Genomic DNA, 19,815 nt, shown 5'->3' on the forward strand with positions numbered 1-19,815 from the left:
TGACAAGGGGGGGGGGGGGGGGGGGGGGGAGTCATCAATTTAAAATGGCCACTAAGGGAGCAAGGAGAGGTTAGGAGAAATAGCTTTATGCAGAGGGTTACATAGAAACATACAAGATAGGAGCAGGAGTAGGCCATTCGGCCCCTCGAGCCTGCTCCGCCATTTAATGAGATCATGGCTGATCATCCAAATTCAGTACCCTGTCCCTGCTTTCTCCCCATATCCCTTGATCCCTTTAGCCTTACGAAATATATCAAACTCCTTCTTGAATATATTTAATGAATTGGCCTCAACTGCCTTCTGTGGTAGAGAATTCCACAGGTTCACCACTCTCTGGGTGAAGAAATTCCTCCTCATCTCTGTCCTAAATGGCTTACCCCTTATCCTTAGACTGTGACCCCTGGTTCTGGACTCCCCGACCATCGGGAACATCCTTCCTGCATCTAGTCTGTCTAGTCCTGTTAGAATTTTATAAATTTCAATGAGATCCCCTCTCATTCTTCTAAACTCCAGCGAGTATAAGCCCAATCGACCCAATCTCTCCTCATACGTCATTCCAGGTATCAGTCTGGTGAATCTTCGCTGCACTCCCTCCATGGCAAGAACATCCTTCCTCAGATAAGGCGACCAAAACTGCACACAATACTCAAGGTGTGGTCTCACCAAGGCCCTGTACAACTGCATCAAGAAATCCTTGTTCCTGTACTCAAACCCTCTCGCTACGAAGGCCAACATACCATTTGCTTTCTTAACCGCCTGCTGCACCTGCATGCTTACCTTCAGCGACTGGTGCACAAGGACACCCAGGTCTCATTGCACTTCCCTTTCTCCCAATCTATTGCCATTCAGATAATAATCTGCCTTCCTGTTTTTGCCACCAAAGCACATAACCTCGCATTTATCCACGTTATATTGCATCTGCCATGCATCTGCCCAATCACCCAACCTGTCCAAATCATACTGGAGTTTCTTGGCATCTTCCTCACAGCACACACGCCCACCCAGCTTTGCGTCGACTGCAAACTTGGAGATATTACATTTAGTTTCCTCGTCTAGATCATTAATATATATTGTGAACAGCTGGGGTCCTAGCACCGATCCCTGCGGCACCCCACTAGTCACTGCCTGCCACTCGGAAAAAGACCCGTTTATTCCAACTCTTTCCTTCCTGTCTGCCAACCAGTTCTCTATCCAAGTCAGTACCTTGCCCCCAATCCCATGTGCCTTAACTTTACACACTAACCTCTTATGCGGGACCTTATCGAAAGCCTTCGGAAAGTCCAAATACACCACATCCACTGGTTCTCCCTTATCTATTCTACCAGTTACATCCTCAATAAATTCCAGGTTGTTGGTTTACCACAGGCAGAGGTCGAAGCAGAGATCACTGCGTCTTCGAACCACAGAAATTTACGGCACAGAAGGAGGCCATTCAGCCCATCGTGTCTGTGCTGGCCAAAAAAGAGCTGTTCAACCTAATCCCACTTTCCAGCCTTGTAGGTTATGGCACTACAGGTGCATTTTCAAGTACTTTTTAAATGCGATGATGCCGATGAGAGTTTTTGCCTTTACCACCCTTTCATTCATATAGCGCCTTTCACGACCTCAGGGAAAGCTGTATAAATATTTAAAATATTTATGCAAAGGAAGATGCAGGGCTATGGGGAGAGAGAACACCAGTGGGATTAGTTTTGGATTACCCGAGCAACGAGTGGACACAGACAGTGGGACAAATGACCTCTTTCTGCGGTGTGCTGGGGAGCGGGCAGGACAGTGGAGTTGAGGCCGAGATCAGATCAGCCATGATCTTACTGAATGGCGGAGCAGGCTCGAGGGGCCGAATGGCCTCCTCCTGCTCCTATTTCTTATGCTCACTCTCGCCCGAGTCAGAAGGTTGTGGGTTCAAATCCCATGCCAGAGACTTGAGCACAAGAATCTAAGCTGACACTCCAGAGGTGCCGTCTTTCGGATGAGAGGTTAAACCGAAGCCCCGTCCGCTCTCACGCTCAGGTTGCTGCTCGCTGCACCTCCGCTTCTCGCGCTGTCTTGACACTGCACTTGCAGAGGTTTAAGCTAATTAGGGAGAGCCAACACGGATTTGTAAAAGGCAGATCGTGTTTGACTAATCTAATTGAATTTTTTGATGAAGTAACAGGGAGGATCGATGAAGGGAATGCAATGGATGTTGTCTACATGGATTTTAGGAAGGCGTTTGACAAAGTACCACATAGAAAGCTGGTTGACAAAAGGAATAGGTGGGTCAGTGGCAGAGGAGAGAGAAAAGAGAGACGAGAGAGGATAAGGAATTGGCTTAAGGGCAGAAAACAGTGAGTTGGGGGAACCAGTGGATGTGGTGTATTTGGTCTTCCAAAAGGCTTTCGATAAGGTCCCGCATAAGAGATTAGCGTGTAAAGTTAAGGCACATGGGATTGGGGGCAAGGTACTGACTTGGAGAGAGAACTGGTTGGCAGACAGGAAGCAAAGAGTTGGAATAAACGGGTCTTTTTCCGAGTGGCAGGCAGTGACTAGTGGGGTGCCGCAGGGATCGGTCCTTGGACCCCAGCTATTCACAATATATATTAATGATCTGGATGAGGGAACTAGATGTAATATCTCCAAGTTTGCAGACGACACAAAGCTGGGTGGGCGTGTGTGCTGTGAGGAGGATGCCGAGAAACTCCAGGATGATTTGGACAGGTTGGGTGATTGGGCAGAAGCATGGCAGATGCAATATAACGTGGATAAGTGCGAGGTTATCCACTTTGGTGTCAAAAACAAGAAGGCAGATTATTATCTGAATGGCAATAGATTGGGAGAAGGGGAAGTGCAATGAGACCTGGACGTCCTTGTGCACCAGTCGCTGAAGGTAAGCATGCAGGTGCAGCAGGCGGTCAAGAAGGCAAATGGTATGTTGGCCTTCGTAGCGAGAAGGTTTGAGTACAGGGACAAGGATGTCATGCTGCAGTTGTACAGGGTCTTGGTGAGAACACATCTTGAGTATTGTGTGCAGTTTTGGTCACCTTATCTGAGGAAGGATGTTCTTGCCATGGAAGGAGTGCAGCGAAGATTCACCAGACTGATACCTGGGATGGCAGGAATGACGTATGAGGAGAGATTGGGTCGATTGGGCTTGTACTCGCTGGAGTTTAGAAGAATGAGAGGGGATCTCATTGAAACTTATAAAATTCTAACAGGACGAGACAGACTAGATGCAGGAAGGATGTTCCCGATGGCGGGGGAGTCCAGAACCAGGGGTCACAGTCTAAAGATAAGGGGTAAGCCATTTAGGACAGAGATGAGGAGGAATTTCTTCACCCAGAGTGGTGAACCTGTGGAATTCTCTACCACAGAAGGCAGTTGAGGCCAATTCATTAAATATATTCAAGAAGGAGTTGGATATATTTCTTAAGGCTAAAGGGATCAAGGGATATGGGGAGAAGGCAGGGACAGGGTACTGAGTTTGGATGATCAGCCATGATCGCATTGAATGGCGGAGCAGGCTCGAGGGGCCGAATGGCCTACTCCTGCTCCTATCTTCTATGTTTTTATGTTGTGGTAAATGGCTGTTTTTTAGACTGGAGGATGGTAGACAGTGGTGTTCCCCAAGGGTCAGTGCTGGGGCCACTGCTTTTTTTGATATATATATATTTTGACACTGAACATCAGCAAACTATTCAGGCAGGGAGGGTGGGTGGGGGGCCCACAACCAAGCCTGGTCCTGTCCTCAGCCAATATGCACACACAAGCACTCCCAGATTGGCAACAGGAGCCCTGTGTGATTTTCTCCCTCCCTAATAGAGGCAGTGAGGCCAACCACAGCTGCTCCCATTCACCGCTCCCCCGCCGAGGATCAGCTCATTCAGCACAGGCCGACGGCTGCCTCAGGCAGCTCGCTGGACGCTGTAGTTTGACTACTCGCTGCTTAAACTCCGTCATCTAGAGGAAATTTTTATTTTTTATTTTTATAAACGCAACTAGATGCTGCCTGAAATCTTAAGCAATAACAACAGAAAATGCTGGAAACACTCAACAGGTCAGGCAGCATCGAGGGGAGAGAAAAAGAGTCAATGCTTCGGGTCGAGGACCCTTCGCCTAAAATCTTGACTGTTTCTGCAGTAATAGTTTCTTCACGGGTTCCATCACTAGGTGGCACCAGAGCTCACTGTATCAGATTTACATAGTAAACCACCACCGTCTAGCGGCGGCCGATAGGTACTGCCACTGGCTGTCCAACAGGTACTGCCACTGGCTGTCCAACACCCAGCCTAGTTCATTCAGAAGGATGCAAACAAACAGCAGAGCCGGGATCTAAACCTGGACCATCTGGTTTTACTGTTTGCAAAAAGCACAGAGCAAGGAGCAATCCAATCTGCCGAGCAGGTGAACATCAGAAATAGGAACAGGAATAGGCCATATGGCCCCTCGAGCCTGCTCCGCCATTCAGTGAGATCATGGCTGATCTTCTACCTCAATTCCACTTTCCCGCACTTTCCCCATATCCCTTGATTTCCTTAATATCTAAAAATCTATCCATCTCTGTCTTGAATATACTCAACGACTGAGCCTCCACAGCCCTCTGGGGTAGAGAATTCCAAAGATTCACCACCCTCCGAGTGAAGAAATTTCTCCTCACCTCAGTCCTAAATGGCCGACCCCTTATTCTGAGACTGTGACCCCTGGTTCTAGACTCCCCAGCCAGGGGGAAACATCCTCCCTAGCATCTACCCTAATGAAAATTGGACGTAGGGCTGGAGCAGCTAGAGGCTATGCCGGGGGAGGGGGGGCGGTGGATATGCAGTGGAGGATCTTGAAGCAAGTCCACTGGTGCACAAGGGAGCCAGTGTAGGTGGGCAGGGACAGAGCGAGGGGAGTGCGTGGGGCTTTGTGGGAGAGGCCATGTGCCGCAAGAGTTCTGAACAAGGGCTTGCTTTAGCCCTGGGAGAAGGCTCTTAGTAATGCAAACATAAACTCTCCAGGCCGTATGTGCTTTTATAGGAACAGGAGGAGGCCATTCATGGCTGATCTGCATCTTAACTCCATCTATCCGCTTTGGTTCCATAACCCTTAATACCGTTACCCAACAAAAAATCTATCAATCTCAGTTTTGAAATAGTCAATTGACCCTCAGCCTCAATAGCTTTTTTTTGGGGGGGGGGGGGGGGGGGGGGGAAGTGGGGTTGGGAAAGAGAGTTCCAGATTTCCACTACCCTGTGCGTGAAGAATTGCTTCCTGACATCACCCCTAGCTCTAATTTTAAGGTTATGCCTCCTTCTTCTGGACTCCACCACCCCCCCGCCCCCCCGCGTGCCACCCACCCCCACAATAGCTGAAAAAGTTAAATGGCACCCTAATAGAGGTCTTCAAGATTATGAAGGGTAATAGGTAGTGTGATAGATTCTTTCCATTGGTCAGCGTGAGGATAGCCACCTTGTTCCATAGGATGGTTAGAATCCCTAAGTTTGTTCGCTCCACCATTGGCGGTCATGCCTTCAGCTGCCTAGGTCCCAAGCTCTGGATTTCCCTCAATAAACCTCTCTATCCTCCTCAGTGTCAGCTGTGGCTCAGTGGGTGGCACTCTCGCCTCCGAGTCAGAAGGTTGTGGGTTCAAGTCCCGCTCCAGAGACCCGAGCACAAAAATCCAGGCCGACACTCCAGTGCAGTGCTGAGGGAGCGCCGCATTGTCGGAGGTGCTGTCTTTTGGATGAGACGTTACACTGAGGCCCCGTCTGCCCTCTCAGGTGAACGTAAAAGATCCCATGGCACTATTTCGAAGAAGAGCAGGGGATTTATCTCCGGTGTCCTGGGCCAATACTTATCCCTCAATCAAAATCACAAAAACAGATTATCTGGTCTTTACCACATTGCTGTTTGTGGGAGCTTGCTGTGCGCAAATTGGCTGACGTGTTTCCTACATCACAACAGTGACCACACTTCAAAAGTACTTCAATGGCTGTGAAGTGCTTCGAGACATCCGGTGGTCGTGAAAGGTGCTATAAATGCAAGTCTGTCTTTCTTCTTTCTTAAGACGCTCCTTAAAACCTACCTCTTTGAGCAAGCTTTTGGTCACCTGTCCTAATATCACAACAACAATAACTTGCATTTACATAGCGCCTTTAACGTAGTAAAACATCCCAAGGCGCTTCTTATGAGGCTCGGTGTCAAATTTTGTTTGATAATCGCGCCGGTGAAGGGCCTTGGGATGTTTTACTATGTTAAATGTGCTATAGAAATGCAAGTTATTGTTGTTGAATGTGGAACTCTCTGCCGCAAACCTCTATTGAAGCACAGTCCATAAATTCTTTTAAACAGGGAATTGGCCAAGTTGCTCGATGAAAGAATATTAAAAGGTTCTGTGGGGAGCAAACGGGAGGGTAGGATTAGGCTAGGTGGCTCACGTGAAGCAAAACACAAGTTTGATGTGCCAAATGCTTTGTTTCTAGGTTGCTGCATTCTGTGCTCAAATCAACTTCACAAAGTCTCTGCCCTTGTTGCAGTTGTCTATGGCTCCACCTTGCTGTTTTATCATGCAACACACACACGCACAGAACTTTAATAAGTTTCAGTTCCTACTTTTTAAGTTGACTTGTCCATTTCCAAGTATTAGGGAAAGCCTTGAACCATTCCGAAAATGTATTTGCACACTTAAAATTGTAGAAATTTACAGTACCGGAGGAGGCCATTTGGCCCACCGTGTCTGTGCCGGCCGACAAAGAGCTATCCAGCCTAATCCCACTTTCCAGCTCTTGGTCCGTAGCCCTGTAGGTTACGGCACTTCAAGTGCATATCCAAGTACTTTTTAAATGTGATGAGGGTTTCTGCCTCTACCACCCTTTCAGGCAGTGAGTTCCAGACCCCCACCATCCTCTGGGTGAAAGAAAATGGCTGCATTGAGAGTACTTCGTAACAAGCACTGCTTTGATGTTGGTACTGGGAACAATTATGGAACTTGAAACAGGCTCTCTTATCCTGGCGACCCCCAATAAATAAATGTCCCAGTTTGAGAGACACACCCACCCTTTCTGCTGAACTCCATACTCAAAAAAAGATGGGCCGCAACGTTGGAGGTCTGCTCCTGGGCCTGGCCAGGGTGGCCACCCACAGGTCCAGGTTGGTCGCCCTGGTTGCCTGGCCTCTGTACCGCGGTCTTGTCCGCACACGGGTGGCCTTGGAGAGGGAGCACGCGGTGTCCGCCGGTATGCTCGAGGCCTTCCACGACCGATAGGCACGACAAGGACTGGAGGGCGTAGTGGACACTAGGTGCAATATTAATTTAAGTTGCCTTTGTTTTTGGTTGAATTCTTTATTAGTGCCCCTCTTTTAAAAAAAAAGGGGGTGCACTTATGTGTGGTTTTCGTTTAATAGCACTGGTGCAACCCAGTGTCTCCTTATTGGTTTTGCGCGTGTGCGGGCATTTTAGCTGCTGCTACGGACCAAAGCCCATCACTTCTGTTTCCCACTGCCACCTACCCCCAGCCCCATTTTTTTTTCTTCTTTTCTCTTTACCCTTCCTAGGCCGCTCTCCCCTGTCGTCAGGCATCCTTTCATTTCTCCACTCTCGGGTACTCTGCCCCTGCCAAATCCCTACCCCAATCCTTCACCACTCCTCGGCCTTCCCACTCTCCTGCCACCATCCCGGGCTTGACTCTCTCTTCGATAAGCCTACAGCTTCCCTCTGTGCCTCTCTTAGCATCCTCCGAAGGGCCCGTCAAGGCGCTAATCGCTGCCTCCTTATGGGTAACACGCCCAACTGCCCCACCCTAATCTCTCACCGACCTTCCCACCCAACGCGTCCGCTGGCGGCTAATCATTACAACCTCCTTCCTGTCCCACTCGCCCCTCCCAGCACTGATCCCATGAACTCTGCCAGCGAATCAGCTATCACCGTCTCTCTCCACATCTCCCTCCAGAACGTCCATGCGCTTTTGAACAAGGGTCTTGCCATCCATGAGTTTATTGTGGAGGATTGCATCAACATCATAGTCTTGACGGAAATCTGGCTGAGGGGTGATGACACCTTCCCCCTTAATGAAGCCTCCCTGCCTGGCTATACCTTTCACCACTTGCCCCATCCAGACCGCTGTGGTGACGGTGTAGCCCTCATTATCAAATCACACCTTCGTCTGTCCCCATACTCATCTGGCACCTTCTCCTCCTTTGAGCAGCTCACTTTGTTCCACCCCTCTCGCCTCTCCTTTAAAACCTTCGTTCTCTACTGCAAACCCAAATATCACGCAGCGTTTCTCAGAGATATCTTCACTGCTTTCCTCCCTCAGCCTCTCCTCCCTCAGCCTCTGCATCGAGCGGCTTCTCATCCTCGGTGATTTCAACCTCTATCTCAACTCATCATGCCCTCTCTCCTCGGAGTTCACTGCCTTCCTCGCCTCCCTTATTCTCTCTCTCCATATAAACTCCTCCACCCATATGCACGAGCACCCTCTCGACCTTGCCATCTCACATGGCCTCTTTACTCCCGTTGTGGCAATCACAGATAAGGCCATCTCTGATCACTTCCTTGGATCACTCTTCACTCACATCACCCTTCCCCCTCCCCTCCCCTCCTTCTGTCTCCACCCCTGGAAAAAACTCTCCCCAAGTCATTTACAACAGCACTTTCAAATTGCCAACTGTCTAGCCTTTGGCTGTCCAGTCACCATGACATTTCTGCAGCTACTGATCTGCTCAACCACACCCTCACCTCCACTTATGATTCCCTCGTCCCCATTAAACCTGTTATTCTCTCTCACCCTGGTCGTTCCCCCGGTACTGCCCTCATCTCCGCTCCCTTAAGTCCAAGGGACGCAGACTTGAACTTTTATGGTGGACAACTGGTTTAGCCACTCATTGCCAGATCTGGCTGGACCACATAAAGCACCATCAGGCCCTGCTCTCCTCTTCCATAGCTGCTCACTATTCCAAGATCATCCTGGAATGCAAAGATAACCCCCAGCTTCTATTCTCCACTACAACCGTCTTCTTAAACCCCTCACCCCTGTCCCCTCCACCCTCACTTCCAATAAGTGCGAGGAGATCATGGACTTCTGTGTCACTAAGATTGAGACCATCCGTTCAGCTGCCTCTGCTGCTTCCCTCTCTTCCCCTAACCCACCAAGCCAAACTTGCCCCAAGGATCCCCCTTCCCTAGCCCTGAATTCACATCGCTCCTAATTCCACTGATGCCATCTCAGAGCTCAACTTGCCAATGCTACCTCCTGCTCCCTCGATCCTATTCCCACCAAACTGCTGACCACCCAACTTACCTTGCTGGCCCCCATGTTAGCTGATAGTTAACCATTCCCTCTACTCAGGTGCTGTCGCCTTTCCCTCCAAATCTGCCATCATCATCCCCCTCCTTAAATACCCACTCTTGACTCCTCTGTCCTTGCAAACTAACCACCCCCCCCAATCTCCAACCTCCCTTTCCTCTCCAAAGTCCTCGAGTGTGTTGATGCCTCCCAAATCCGTGCCCATCTTTTCCGCAACTCCTTGCTTGAACCTCTCCGCTCAGGTTTCCATCCCTGCCACAGCACTGAAATGGTCCTTATCAAAGTCACAAATGACATCCTATGTAACTGTGACCATGGTAAACCATCTCTCCTAATCCTTCTTGGATAGGATTCCTCCTCATCCTGCCTGTCTGCAGCCTTTGACACGGTTGACCACACCATCCAACGCCTCTCTTCTGTCGCCCAGCTGGGTGGGACTGCCCCCGCCTGGTTCCATTCTTATCTATCCAGTCGTAGCCAGAGAATCACCTGCTATGGCTTCTCTTCCCACTTCCACACCATTACCGCCAGAGTCCCCCAAGGATCTACACTTGGCAAAGGTCGCAGGCTGAACGAGAATGTGCGCAACCTTGGCGTCCTATATGACCCCAAGATGAGCTTCCAACCTTATATCCGCTGCATCACCAAGACCGCCTACTTCCACCTCCGTAACATCACCCTACTCCACCCCTGCCTGAGCTTATCTGCTGCTGAAACCCTCATCCATTACTTTGTTATCTCTAGACCTGACTATTCCAACGCTCTCCTGGCCAGCCGCCCATCTTCCACCCTACATAAACTTGCGCTTGTCCAAATCTCTGCGGTCTTTATCCTACCTTGCACCAAGCCCTGTTCACCCATCACCCCTGTGCTCGCTGACCTACATTGGCTCACGGTTCGTCAACGCCTCGATTTAAAAATTCACATCCTTGTTTCAAATCCCTCATGGCCTCCTCGCCCCCCTCTCCCTACCTCTGTAACCTCCTCCAGCCACCGCGCCACCACACCCACCCCCCTCGCCACCCACCCCGAGATCTCTGCGCTCCTCCAATTCTGGCCTCTTGCATAGCCCGAAAATTAATTGCTCCACCATTGGCGGCCGTGCCTTCAGCTGCCTAGGCCCCAAGCTCTGGAATTCCCTCCCTAAACCCCTCTGGCTCTATCTCCATAGTTAAGACGCTCCTTAAAACCTATCTACTTGACCAAACTTTTGGTCACCTAACCTAATATGTCCTCATGTGTCTCGGTGTCAAATTGTGTTTGAAAACCCGTGTTTGCGTGGGTTTCCTCCGGGTGCTCCGGTTTCCTCCCACAGTCCAAAGATGTGCGGGTTAGGTTGATTGGCCATGATAAAAATTGGCCCTTAGTGTTAGGGGGGATTAAATACGTGAGGTTACGGGGATAGGGCTTGGGTGGGATGGCTGTCGGTGTAGGGACCGGGTGCTAGGGTTTGGATGATCGGCCATGATCTCGTTGAATGGTGGAGCAGGCTCGAAGGGCCGAATGGCCTACTCCTGCTCCTATCTTCTATGTTTCTATGTTTCTATGTAAAACGGTCCTGCGAAGTGCCTTGGGACGTTTAAAGGCACGATGCAAATACTTCTTGTTGGAGTTAGGAATGGCACACTCGAATCTACAACAGTAAATGAGCTTGGCCAGACAGCGTTCCACTTTCCCCTCGAGCGGTGTTCTCTGAGCCTACCTCGGATCCAGCTCCCGATCGCCCGGGAAATCGATTCTACATGTTGCCCAGTGTGAGCCAGTCCCGCGCTTCTGCTGGCATCACGTGCTAGGAGGAGCTCACAGACTCGCGTAGGGTGCAAAACTCACACTCTGGAGGAGGCACCTCATTACCACCCGGTCCATAACCACCCTCCACCTAATTCAAAAAGACAAGAAGTCAGTTTGAAACGACCGACTTGAGCAAAATCAGTTTCCGCCACAAGGCTGTAATTTGTTAGCAGACTGGATCTGTGATCACCAGACTGCCTGTAGCAATACACAGACACTCATAGAAACATAGAAGATAGGAGCAGGAGTAGGTCATTCGGCCCCTCGAGCCTGTTCCGCCATTCAATGAGATCATGGCTGATCATCCAAATTCAGTACCCTGTCCCTGCTTTCCCCTCATATCCCTTGATCCCTTTAGGCTTAAGAAATATATCTAACTCCTTCTTGAATATATTTAATGAATTGGCCTCAACTGCCTTCTGTGGTAGAGAATTCCACAGGTTCACCACTCTCTGGGTGAAGAAATTCCTCATCTCAGTCCAAAATAGCTTACCCCTTATCTTTAGACTGTGACCCCTGGTTCTGGACTCCCCTGCCATCGGGAACATCCTTCCTGCATCTAGTCTGTCTAGTCCTGTTAGAATTTTATAAGTTTCAATGAGATCCCCTCTCATTCTTCTAAACTCTAGCGAATACAAGCCCAATCGACCCAATCTCTCCTCATACGTCACTCGTCTTGGAAGTCCAACTATCATAGTCATTTTTTTTTTTTTTTTTAAAGTCCTCATCACCTACTCCATCACTGAATTAGATAAATTATTCCAGTTAATATGACTGAGGCTTGGTGGGGGGGGGGGGGGGGAAGCAGGATTAATTTTATGCATCATTTTGAGCATCTTATTGAATTACAACAACTTGCATTTATATAGCACCTTCAACATAGTAAAACATCCCAAAGTGCTTCACAGGGGCGTTATAAAACACAATTTGACACTGAGCCATACAAGAAGATATTAGGACAGGAAAGAGCGTCTTAAAAGAGGAGAGAGGGGTAGAGAGAGACAGAGAGTTTTAGGGAGGGAATAACAGAGCTTAGGGCCTTAGCAGCTGAAGGCACGGCCACCAATGGTTGAGCGATTAAAATCAGGGATGCTCAAGAGGGCAGAATTAGAGGAGCGCAGAGATCGTGGAGGGTTACAAGACAGCAACTACCCGAGGCAACAAGATGACGTTAGCTACAAGGTCAACACTGGAATTACCTGACACCCAGCCATGAGCATTTTCTGAAAGGCTACACTGAACAGCAAACCATTAGGAGCAAGGACCCCTCACTAAGCCTGGGCTCTGAACCCAACTACAATAACCCTATGGCCACTCCAGCCCAGACATGCGCCAAGCAGAGATCAAGATCAAGCTTGGAACTGTGCTGGTCTGTATGCAGGTCAGTCCCATTACATTTATCTATTGAGCAATCACGTAGCACACGTACATCCAGCATTTTTATTACTCAACTAACACAGTACTTAGAAGCAAAAAATGAGCCATACGATATGAGTCAGCCACCCAATACGGACAGTTGAAACCACGATTCACTCAACAATCCCAGTGCTCTCCTCTCCCTTCTCCTCATTTCTTTTCCCCTTCCTTCTGTTCCGCTTTCCTCCATTACCTCTCCACTTCCCCCCCCTCCAGTCCTCCTCGCTCTTCTACTTTCCTCCTTCCTTTCTCCAGTCCTCCTCCTCTACTCCTCCTTTCCTTTCTCCATCCAATTCCTTTCCCTTCTTCTCCTTTCCTTCTCCATTCCTCCTTTTCACCCAAGTCTTTTCCCTATTTCTCCATTCTTCCTCTCACCAAAGTCCCTCTCCCACTGCTTTTCATTCCTCATCATCCACGTTCTTCATTATTCCTTCTGTTCTCCATTTCTCCTCAAAGTCCTTGCTCTTCTTTCCGCCTTCATTGCTCGTCCAAGTCCTTCTCCCTTCTTTGTTCCTCCTTCCCTTCGCCGTTCCTCCTTCCCAAAGTCCTTCTCTATTTCTCCTGACCTTCTCCTCGTCCAAATGCTTTTCTACTCTTCCTTCACCATTCCTTATCCAAGGGCTTCTCCCTGATCTTCCAACCTCCTTGCCCAAATGCTTCTTCCTAGTTTTCCTTCACCATTCCACATCCAAGTTCTTCTCCCTGATCTTCATTCCTCCTCGCCTACTCTATACTTTCTGGGGTTTAGAAGAATGAGAGGTGACCTCATTGAAATACATAAGATTCTGAGGGGGATTGACAGGATAAATGCTGATTGTTTCCCCTGGCTGGAGAGTCTAGAACTAGAGGGCATAGTCTCAGGATAAGGGGTCGGCCTTTTAAGACTGAGATGAGGAGGAATTTCTTCACTCAGAGGGTTGTGAATCTTTGGAATTCTCTACCACGGAGGGCTGTGGAGGCTCAGTCGTTGAGTATATTCAAGGCTGAGATCGATAGATTTTTGGACTCTGGGGGAATCAAGCGATATGGGGATCGAGCGGGAAAATGGAGTTGAGATCGAAGATCAGCCACCATCTCATTGAATGGTGGAGCAGGCTCGAGGGGCCGTGTGGCCGACTCCTAATTCTTATGTTATGTTCTTATGAACCCAAGTCCTTCTTCCACTTCTCCAAATCAAAAACATAGAAACATAGGAAAATAGGAGCAGGAGCCATTCGGCCTTTCGAGCCTGCTCCGCCATTCAATATGATCATGGCCGATCCTCTATCTCCAGACCATATTCCTGCTCTCTCCCCATACCCCTTGATGCCTTTTGTGTCTAGAAATCTATCGATCTCCTTCTTAAATATATTCAGTGACTTGGCCGCCACAGCCTTCTGTGGTAGAGAATTCCACAGGTTCACCACCCTCCGAGTGAAAAAATGTCTCCTCATCTCAGTCCTAAATGTCCTACCCCGTATCCTGAGACTGTGACCCCTCGTTCTAGACCCCCCCCCGCCCCCCAGCCAGGGGAAACATCCTCCCTGCATCCAGTCTGTCTAGCCCCGTCAGAATTTTATACGTTTCAATCAGATCCCCGCTCATTCTTCTAACCTCTAGTGAATACAGGCCTAGTCGACCCAAAAGACTAATGAAATGCTGGCCTTTATATCTAGAGGACTAGAGTACAAGGGTGTCGAAGTTATGCTGCAGCTATACAAAACCCCGGTTAGACCACACCTGGAGCACTGTGAGCAGTTCTGGGCACCACACCTTAGGAAGGATACATTGGCCTTGGAAGGAGTGCAGCGTAAGTTAACTAGAATGATAACCAGACTCCGAGGGTTACATTATGAGGAGAGATTACACAAATTAGGGTTGTATTCCCTAGAATTTAGGAGGTTAGGGGTGATTTGATCAAAGTTTTCAAGATATTAAAGGGGAACAGATAGGGTGGATAGAGAGAAACTATTTCCGCTGGTTGGGGATTCTAGGACTAGGGGGCATAGTCTAAAAATTAGAGTCAGACCTTTCAGGAGTGAAATTAGGAAACACTTCTACACACAAAGGGTGGTAGAAGTTTGGACCTCTCTTCCTCAAACAGCAATTGATGCTAGATCAACTGTTAATTTTAAATTGGAGATTTACCAAAAGGTATTAAAGGGATATAGTCAAAGGCAGGTATAAGAAAGTAAGACTTGTATTTATATAGCGCCTTTCACGACCACTGGATGTCCCAAAGCGCTTTACGGCCAATGAAGTACTTCTGAAGCGGAGTCACTGTTGTAATGTGGGAAACGCGGCGGCCAAATATGCGCACAGTAAGTTCCCACAAACAGCAATGTGATAATAACCAGATAATCTGTTTTTGTTATGTAGATTGAGGGATATTGGCCAGGACACTGGGGAGAACTACACCCACCCCCGCCTCCCTCTGCTCTTCTTCGAAATAGGACCGTGGGATCTATTATGTCCACCCGAGAGAGGGCAGACGGGGCCTCGGTTTAACGTCTCACCCGAAAGACGGCAACTCCGACAGTGCAGCGCTCCCTCAGTACTGGCACTGGCGCATCAGCCTAGATTTCTGTGTTCAAATCTCTGGAGTGGGACTTGAACCCGCAACCTTCTGACTCTGAGCCGAGGGAATGCTACCCACAGAGCCACTGGCTGACACACGTGGAGTTGAGGTCGCAGATCAGCCATCAGAGAATCATAGAAATCTACAGCACAGGAGGAGGTCATTAGGCCCATCGTGGCTGTACTGGCCGACAATGAGCTACCCAGCCTAATCCCACTTTCCAGCACTTGGTCCGTAGCCCCGTAGGTTATGGCACCTCAAGTGCATATCAGTGTTAAACGTGATGAGCGTCTCTGCCTCTACCACCCTTTCAGGCAGGGAGTTTCAGACCCCCAACATCCTCTGGGTGAAAAAAAAAATTCTCAACTCCCCTCTAAGCCTCCAACCAATTACTTTAAATCTATTACAAAAGCAAAATACTGCAGATGCTGGAAACCTGAATTTAAATCTATACCTCCCCCTGGTTATCGACCCTTCTGCTAAGGGACCACCAACGCTGCCTCCGCAAGATCCTGCAAATCCATTGGCAGGATAGGCGCACCAACGTCAGTGTTCTTGCTCAGGCCAACATCCCCAGCATCGAAGTTTTGACCACGCTCAATCAGCTCTGATGGACGGGTCACATTGTCCGCATGCCCGATACAAGACTCCCAAAACAAGCGCTCTACTCGGAGCTCCGACACGGCAAGAGAGCCCCAGGTGGGCAGAGGAAACGTTTCAAGGACACCCTCAAAGCCTCCTTGAAAAAGTGTAACATCCCCACCGACACCTGGGAATCCCTGGCCCAAGACCGCACAAAGTGGAGGAGAAGCATCCGGGAAGGCGCCAAACACCTCGAGTCTCTTCACCGGGAGCAAGCGGAAGCCAAGCGCAGGCAGCGCAAGGAGCGCACGTCAACCCAAGCACCCCACCCACCCGCCCCTTCAACCACCATCTGCCCCACCTGTGACAGAGACTGTAGGTCCCACATTGGACTCATCAGTCACCTGCAAACTCATTTTTAATGTGGAAGCAAGTCATCCTCGGTTCCGAGGGACTGCCTAAGAGGAGAAATAGGTCATTCCTATCCACTCTAATTTTATACAGCTCCATGGTCTGGCTGGAGGGGCTGAATGGCCTCCTCCTGTACCTATGGTCCTATGTTCCTCCTCCTGTACCTGTGGTCCTATGTTCCTACTCCTGTACCTGTGGTCCTATGTTCCTACTCCTGTACCTGTGGTCCTATGTTCCTCCTCCTGTACCTGTGGTCCTATGTTCCTCCTCCTGTACCTGTGGTCCTATGTTCCTCCTCCTGTACCTGTGGTCCTATGTTCCTCCTCCTGTACCTGTGGTCCTATGTTCCTACTCCTGTACCTGTGGTCCTATGTTCCTCCTCCTGTACCTGTGGTCCTATGTTCCTACTCCTGTACCTGTGGTCCTATGTTCCTCCTCCTGTACCTGTGGTCCTATGTTCCTCCTCCTGTACCTATGGTCCTATGTTCCTACTCCTGTACCTATGGTCCTATGTTCCTACTCCTGTACCTGTGGTCCTATGTTCCTACTCCTGTACCTGTGGTCCTATGTTCCTACTCCTCCCCCACCTGGCCACTTTCCCTTCCCCATTCCTGCTCCCCCTGTATTTCACTCCTCCCAGAGCCGGGGGGCGCACTCTTCAAATTCCCCCAACAAACACACACACAAGCGGGCTGAACGGTCCACTTACATCTGATGGTGTGGAAGCCGCACTTGGGCTGCCTGTCGAAGCTGCCGCCCAGCTTTAAAACGTGCTCCTTACTGTCAAACTGCGAGAGAGCTCCTCCGTTCATCATCAACCCCCGCTTCCCATCAGCTAGTGAGCCAGCCGCTTTCCACCAGCCGCTCAGACAAGCTTCACGGCATCAGAGTGGGCGGGGACAAAGACACAAGCCCCGCCCTCTCAGCCGGCACTGATTGGCCTGTGACCGACCAGGGGGCGTTTCTGATTGGCCCCGCCCTACGCCCATCAGCTCACGATTGTCAGACCGTCCCACCGCGTTTGGCCACACCTCTTTGACGTCACGAGAGGCCGGCCTGGACGGCACACACGCCCCCCTCCTCACGTGACCAGGTAGGGCCCACACACAATTGTTTAAGAGCAGTGCTTATATTACACTTTTTAATTTAAAGAAAGAACTTGCATTTATATAGACCGCAGGACGTTCCAAAGCACTTCACAGCCACTTTTGAAATGTAGTCACTGTTGTAATATAGGAAACATAGAAACATAGAAGATAGGAGCAGGAGTAGGCCATTCGGCCCCTCGAGCCTGTTCCGCCATTCAACGATAGCATGGCTGATCATCCAAATTCGGTACCCTGTCCCTGCCTTCTCCCCATATCCCTTGATCCCTTTAGCCTTAAGAAATATATCCAACTCCTTCTTGAATATATTTAATGAATTGGCCTCAGCTGCCTTCTGTGGTAGAGAATTCCACAGGTTCACCACTCTCTGGGTGAAGAAATTCCTCCTCATCTCAGTCCTAAATGGTTTACCCCTTACCCTTAGACTGTGACCCCTGGTTCTGGACTCCTCGGCCATCGGGAACATCCTGCATCCAGTCTGTCCAGTCCTGTTAGAATTTTATAAGTTTCAATGAGATCCCCTCTCATTCTTCTAAACTCCAGCGAGTATAAGCCCAATCGATCCAATCTCTCCTCATACTCATAATTGTTTAATAGCAGTGCTTATATTATACTTTTTAATTTAAAGAAAGAACTTGCATTTATATAGCCCTCAGGACGTCCCAAAGCACTTTACACCCACTTTTGAAATGTAGTCACTGTTGTAATATAGGAAACACGGCAGACAATTTACGCACAGCAAGCTCCCACAAACAGCAATGTGATAATGAACCAGATAATCTGTTTTTAGTGATGTTGGTTGAGGGGTAACATAGAAACATAGAATCATAGAAGATAGGAGCAGGAGTAGGCCATTCGGCCCTTCGAGCCTGCTCCGCCATTCAATGAGATCATGGCTGATCATTCAAATTCAGTACCCCGTCCCTGCCTTCTCCCCATATCCCTTGATCCCTTTAGCCTTAAGAAATATATCCAACTCTTTCTTGAATATATTTAATGAACTGGCCTCCACTGCCCTCTGTGGCAGAGAATTCCACAGGTTCACCACTCTTTGGGTGAAGAAATTCCTCCTCATTTCAGTCCCGGATACCGGGGAGAACTCCCCCTGCTCTTCTTCGAAATAGTGCCGTGGGATCTTTTACGTCCACCTGAGAGAGCAGACAGGGCCTCGGTTTAACGTCTCATCCGAAAGACGGCAGCTCCGACAGTGCAGCACTCCCTCGCTACTGCACTGGAGTGCCAACCTGGATTTTTGCACTCAAGTCCTGGAATGGGAATTTGAACCCATAACCATAATAGTTTAATGCCACTGTTTAATTTATATTTTTTAATTTAAAGAACTTGCTTTTATATAGACCTCGGGATGTCCCAAAGTGCTTTACAGCCAATGAAGTACTTTTTAAAAATGTATTCACTGTTGTAATGCGTGTCAGCTGCGGCTCAGTGAGCCGCACTCTTTGAGGCAGAAGGTTGTGGGTTCAAGTCCAACCCCAGAGGCTTGAACACAAAATCAAGGCGGACACTCCAGTGCAGTGCTGAGGGAGTGCTGCACTGTTGGAGGTGCCGTCTTTTAGATGAGACGTTAAACCAAGTCCCCATCTGCTATCTCAGGTGGACGTAAAAGATCCCATGGCACTAGTTCAAAGAAGAGCAGGGGAGTTCTCCTCGGTGTCCTGGCCAATATTGATCCCTTGATCAACATCACAAAAAAAAGCTGATTATCTGGTCATTATCACATTGCTGTTTGTGGGAGCTTGCTGTGCACAAATTGGCTGCCGCGTTTCCTACATTACAACAGTGACTACAGTTGAAAAGTACTTCATTGGCTGTAAAGCGCTTTGGGACATGCGGTGGTCATGAAAGGCGCTATATAAATGCAAGTCTTTCTTTTAGGAAACATGGCAGCCAATATTTGTATACACAGCAAGCTCCCACTAACAGCAATGTGATAATGACCTGATTATGTTTTTTTAGTGATACTGATTGAGGGATAAATATTGCTCAGAACACTTGGGGCGGGGCGGGGGGGGATGAACTCTCCTGCTCTTCTTTGAAATAGTGCCAGGAGATCGGTTTAATGTCATATAATCATAATCATAATCATAATCATAATCAACTTTATTGTCATTGTTAGTGCACAAGTGCAGTACAACGAAATGTAGGCTTGCGGCTCCCGAGAGTGTACATTTTGATTAAGACATTTAACATTCAACATTCATTTGGCTTGTAATACATAAACATAAAAAAGTGCATTGGCAGATGTGCAGGCTTTAGAGTTTATTTGTAGAGTTCAGTAGGATGACAGCCCTGGGAAAGAAGCTGTTCCTAAATCTGGTCGTTCGGGTGCGAATGCATCTGTAGCGTCTCCCAGATGGCAGGGGGGCGAACAGACTGTGGCTGGGGTGGGTAGGGTCTTTGATGATGGTCAGTGATCTGAAAGATGGCACCTCTGACAGTTTAGCACTCCCTCAGTACTGTACAGAAGTGTCAGCCTAGATTATGTCCTCAAGTCTCTGAAGTGGGGCTTGAACCCACAACCTTCTGACTCAGAGGGGAGAGTGATACCCACTGAGCCATGGCTGACGCTACTTACTGCCATCTTATCCTTGAATTTTCCTCTTTTCAATTACTTTTAATTATACCAACATTACTTAAATTTCACTGAAAGGGATAAAAAAGGGCTAAAATG

At 48.8% G+C, this 19,815-nt stretch overlaps 1 protein-coding gene across 1 annotated transcript in view; it reads right to left on the reverse strand.

Annotated features, from left to right (window-relative positions):
* The window catches only part of eaf2 (ELL associated factor 2), a 70,970-nt gene extending 54,070 nt beyond the window's left edge, over positions 1-16,900 (reverse strand). The window contains exon 1 of the mRNA XM_085986817.1: positions 16,730-16,900. Within this exon, the coding sequence (XP_085842943.1) occupies positions 16,730-16,835 (106 nt within the window). The 5' untranslated portion in view covers positions 16,836-16,900. The remainder of the gene's footprint in view (positions 1-16,729) is intronic.
* Between the last annotated feature and the right edge of the window lie 2,915 nt (positions 16,901-19,815).

This window comes from Somniosus microcephalus, chromosome 4 (genome assembly GCF_052327205.1).
Source record: "Somniosus microcephalus isolate GS21.2 chromosome 4, FLI_Smic_1.0, whole genome shotgun sequence".
NCBI lineage: Eukaryota > Metazoa > Chordata > Chondrichthyes > Squaliformes > Somniosidae > Somniosus > Somniosus microcephalus.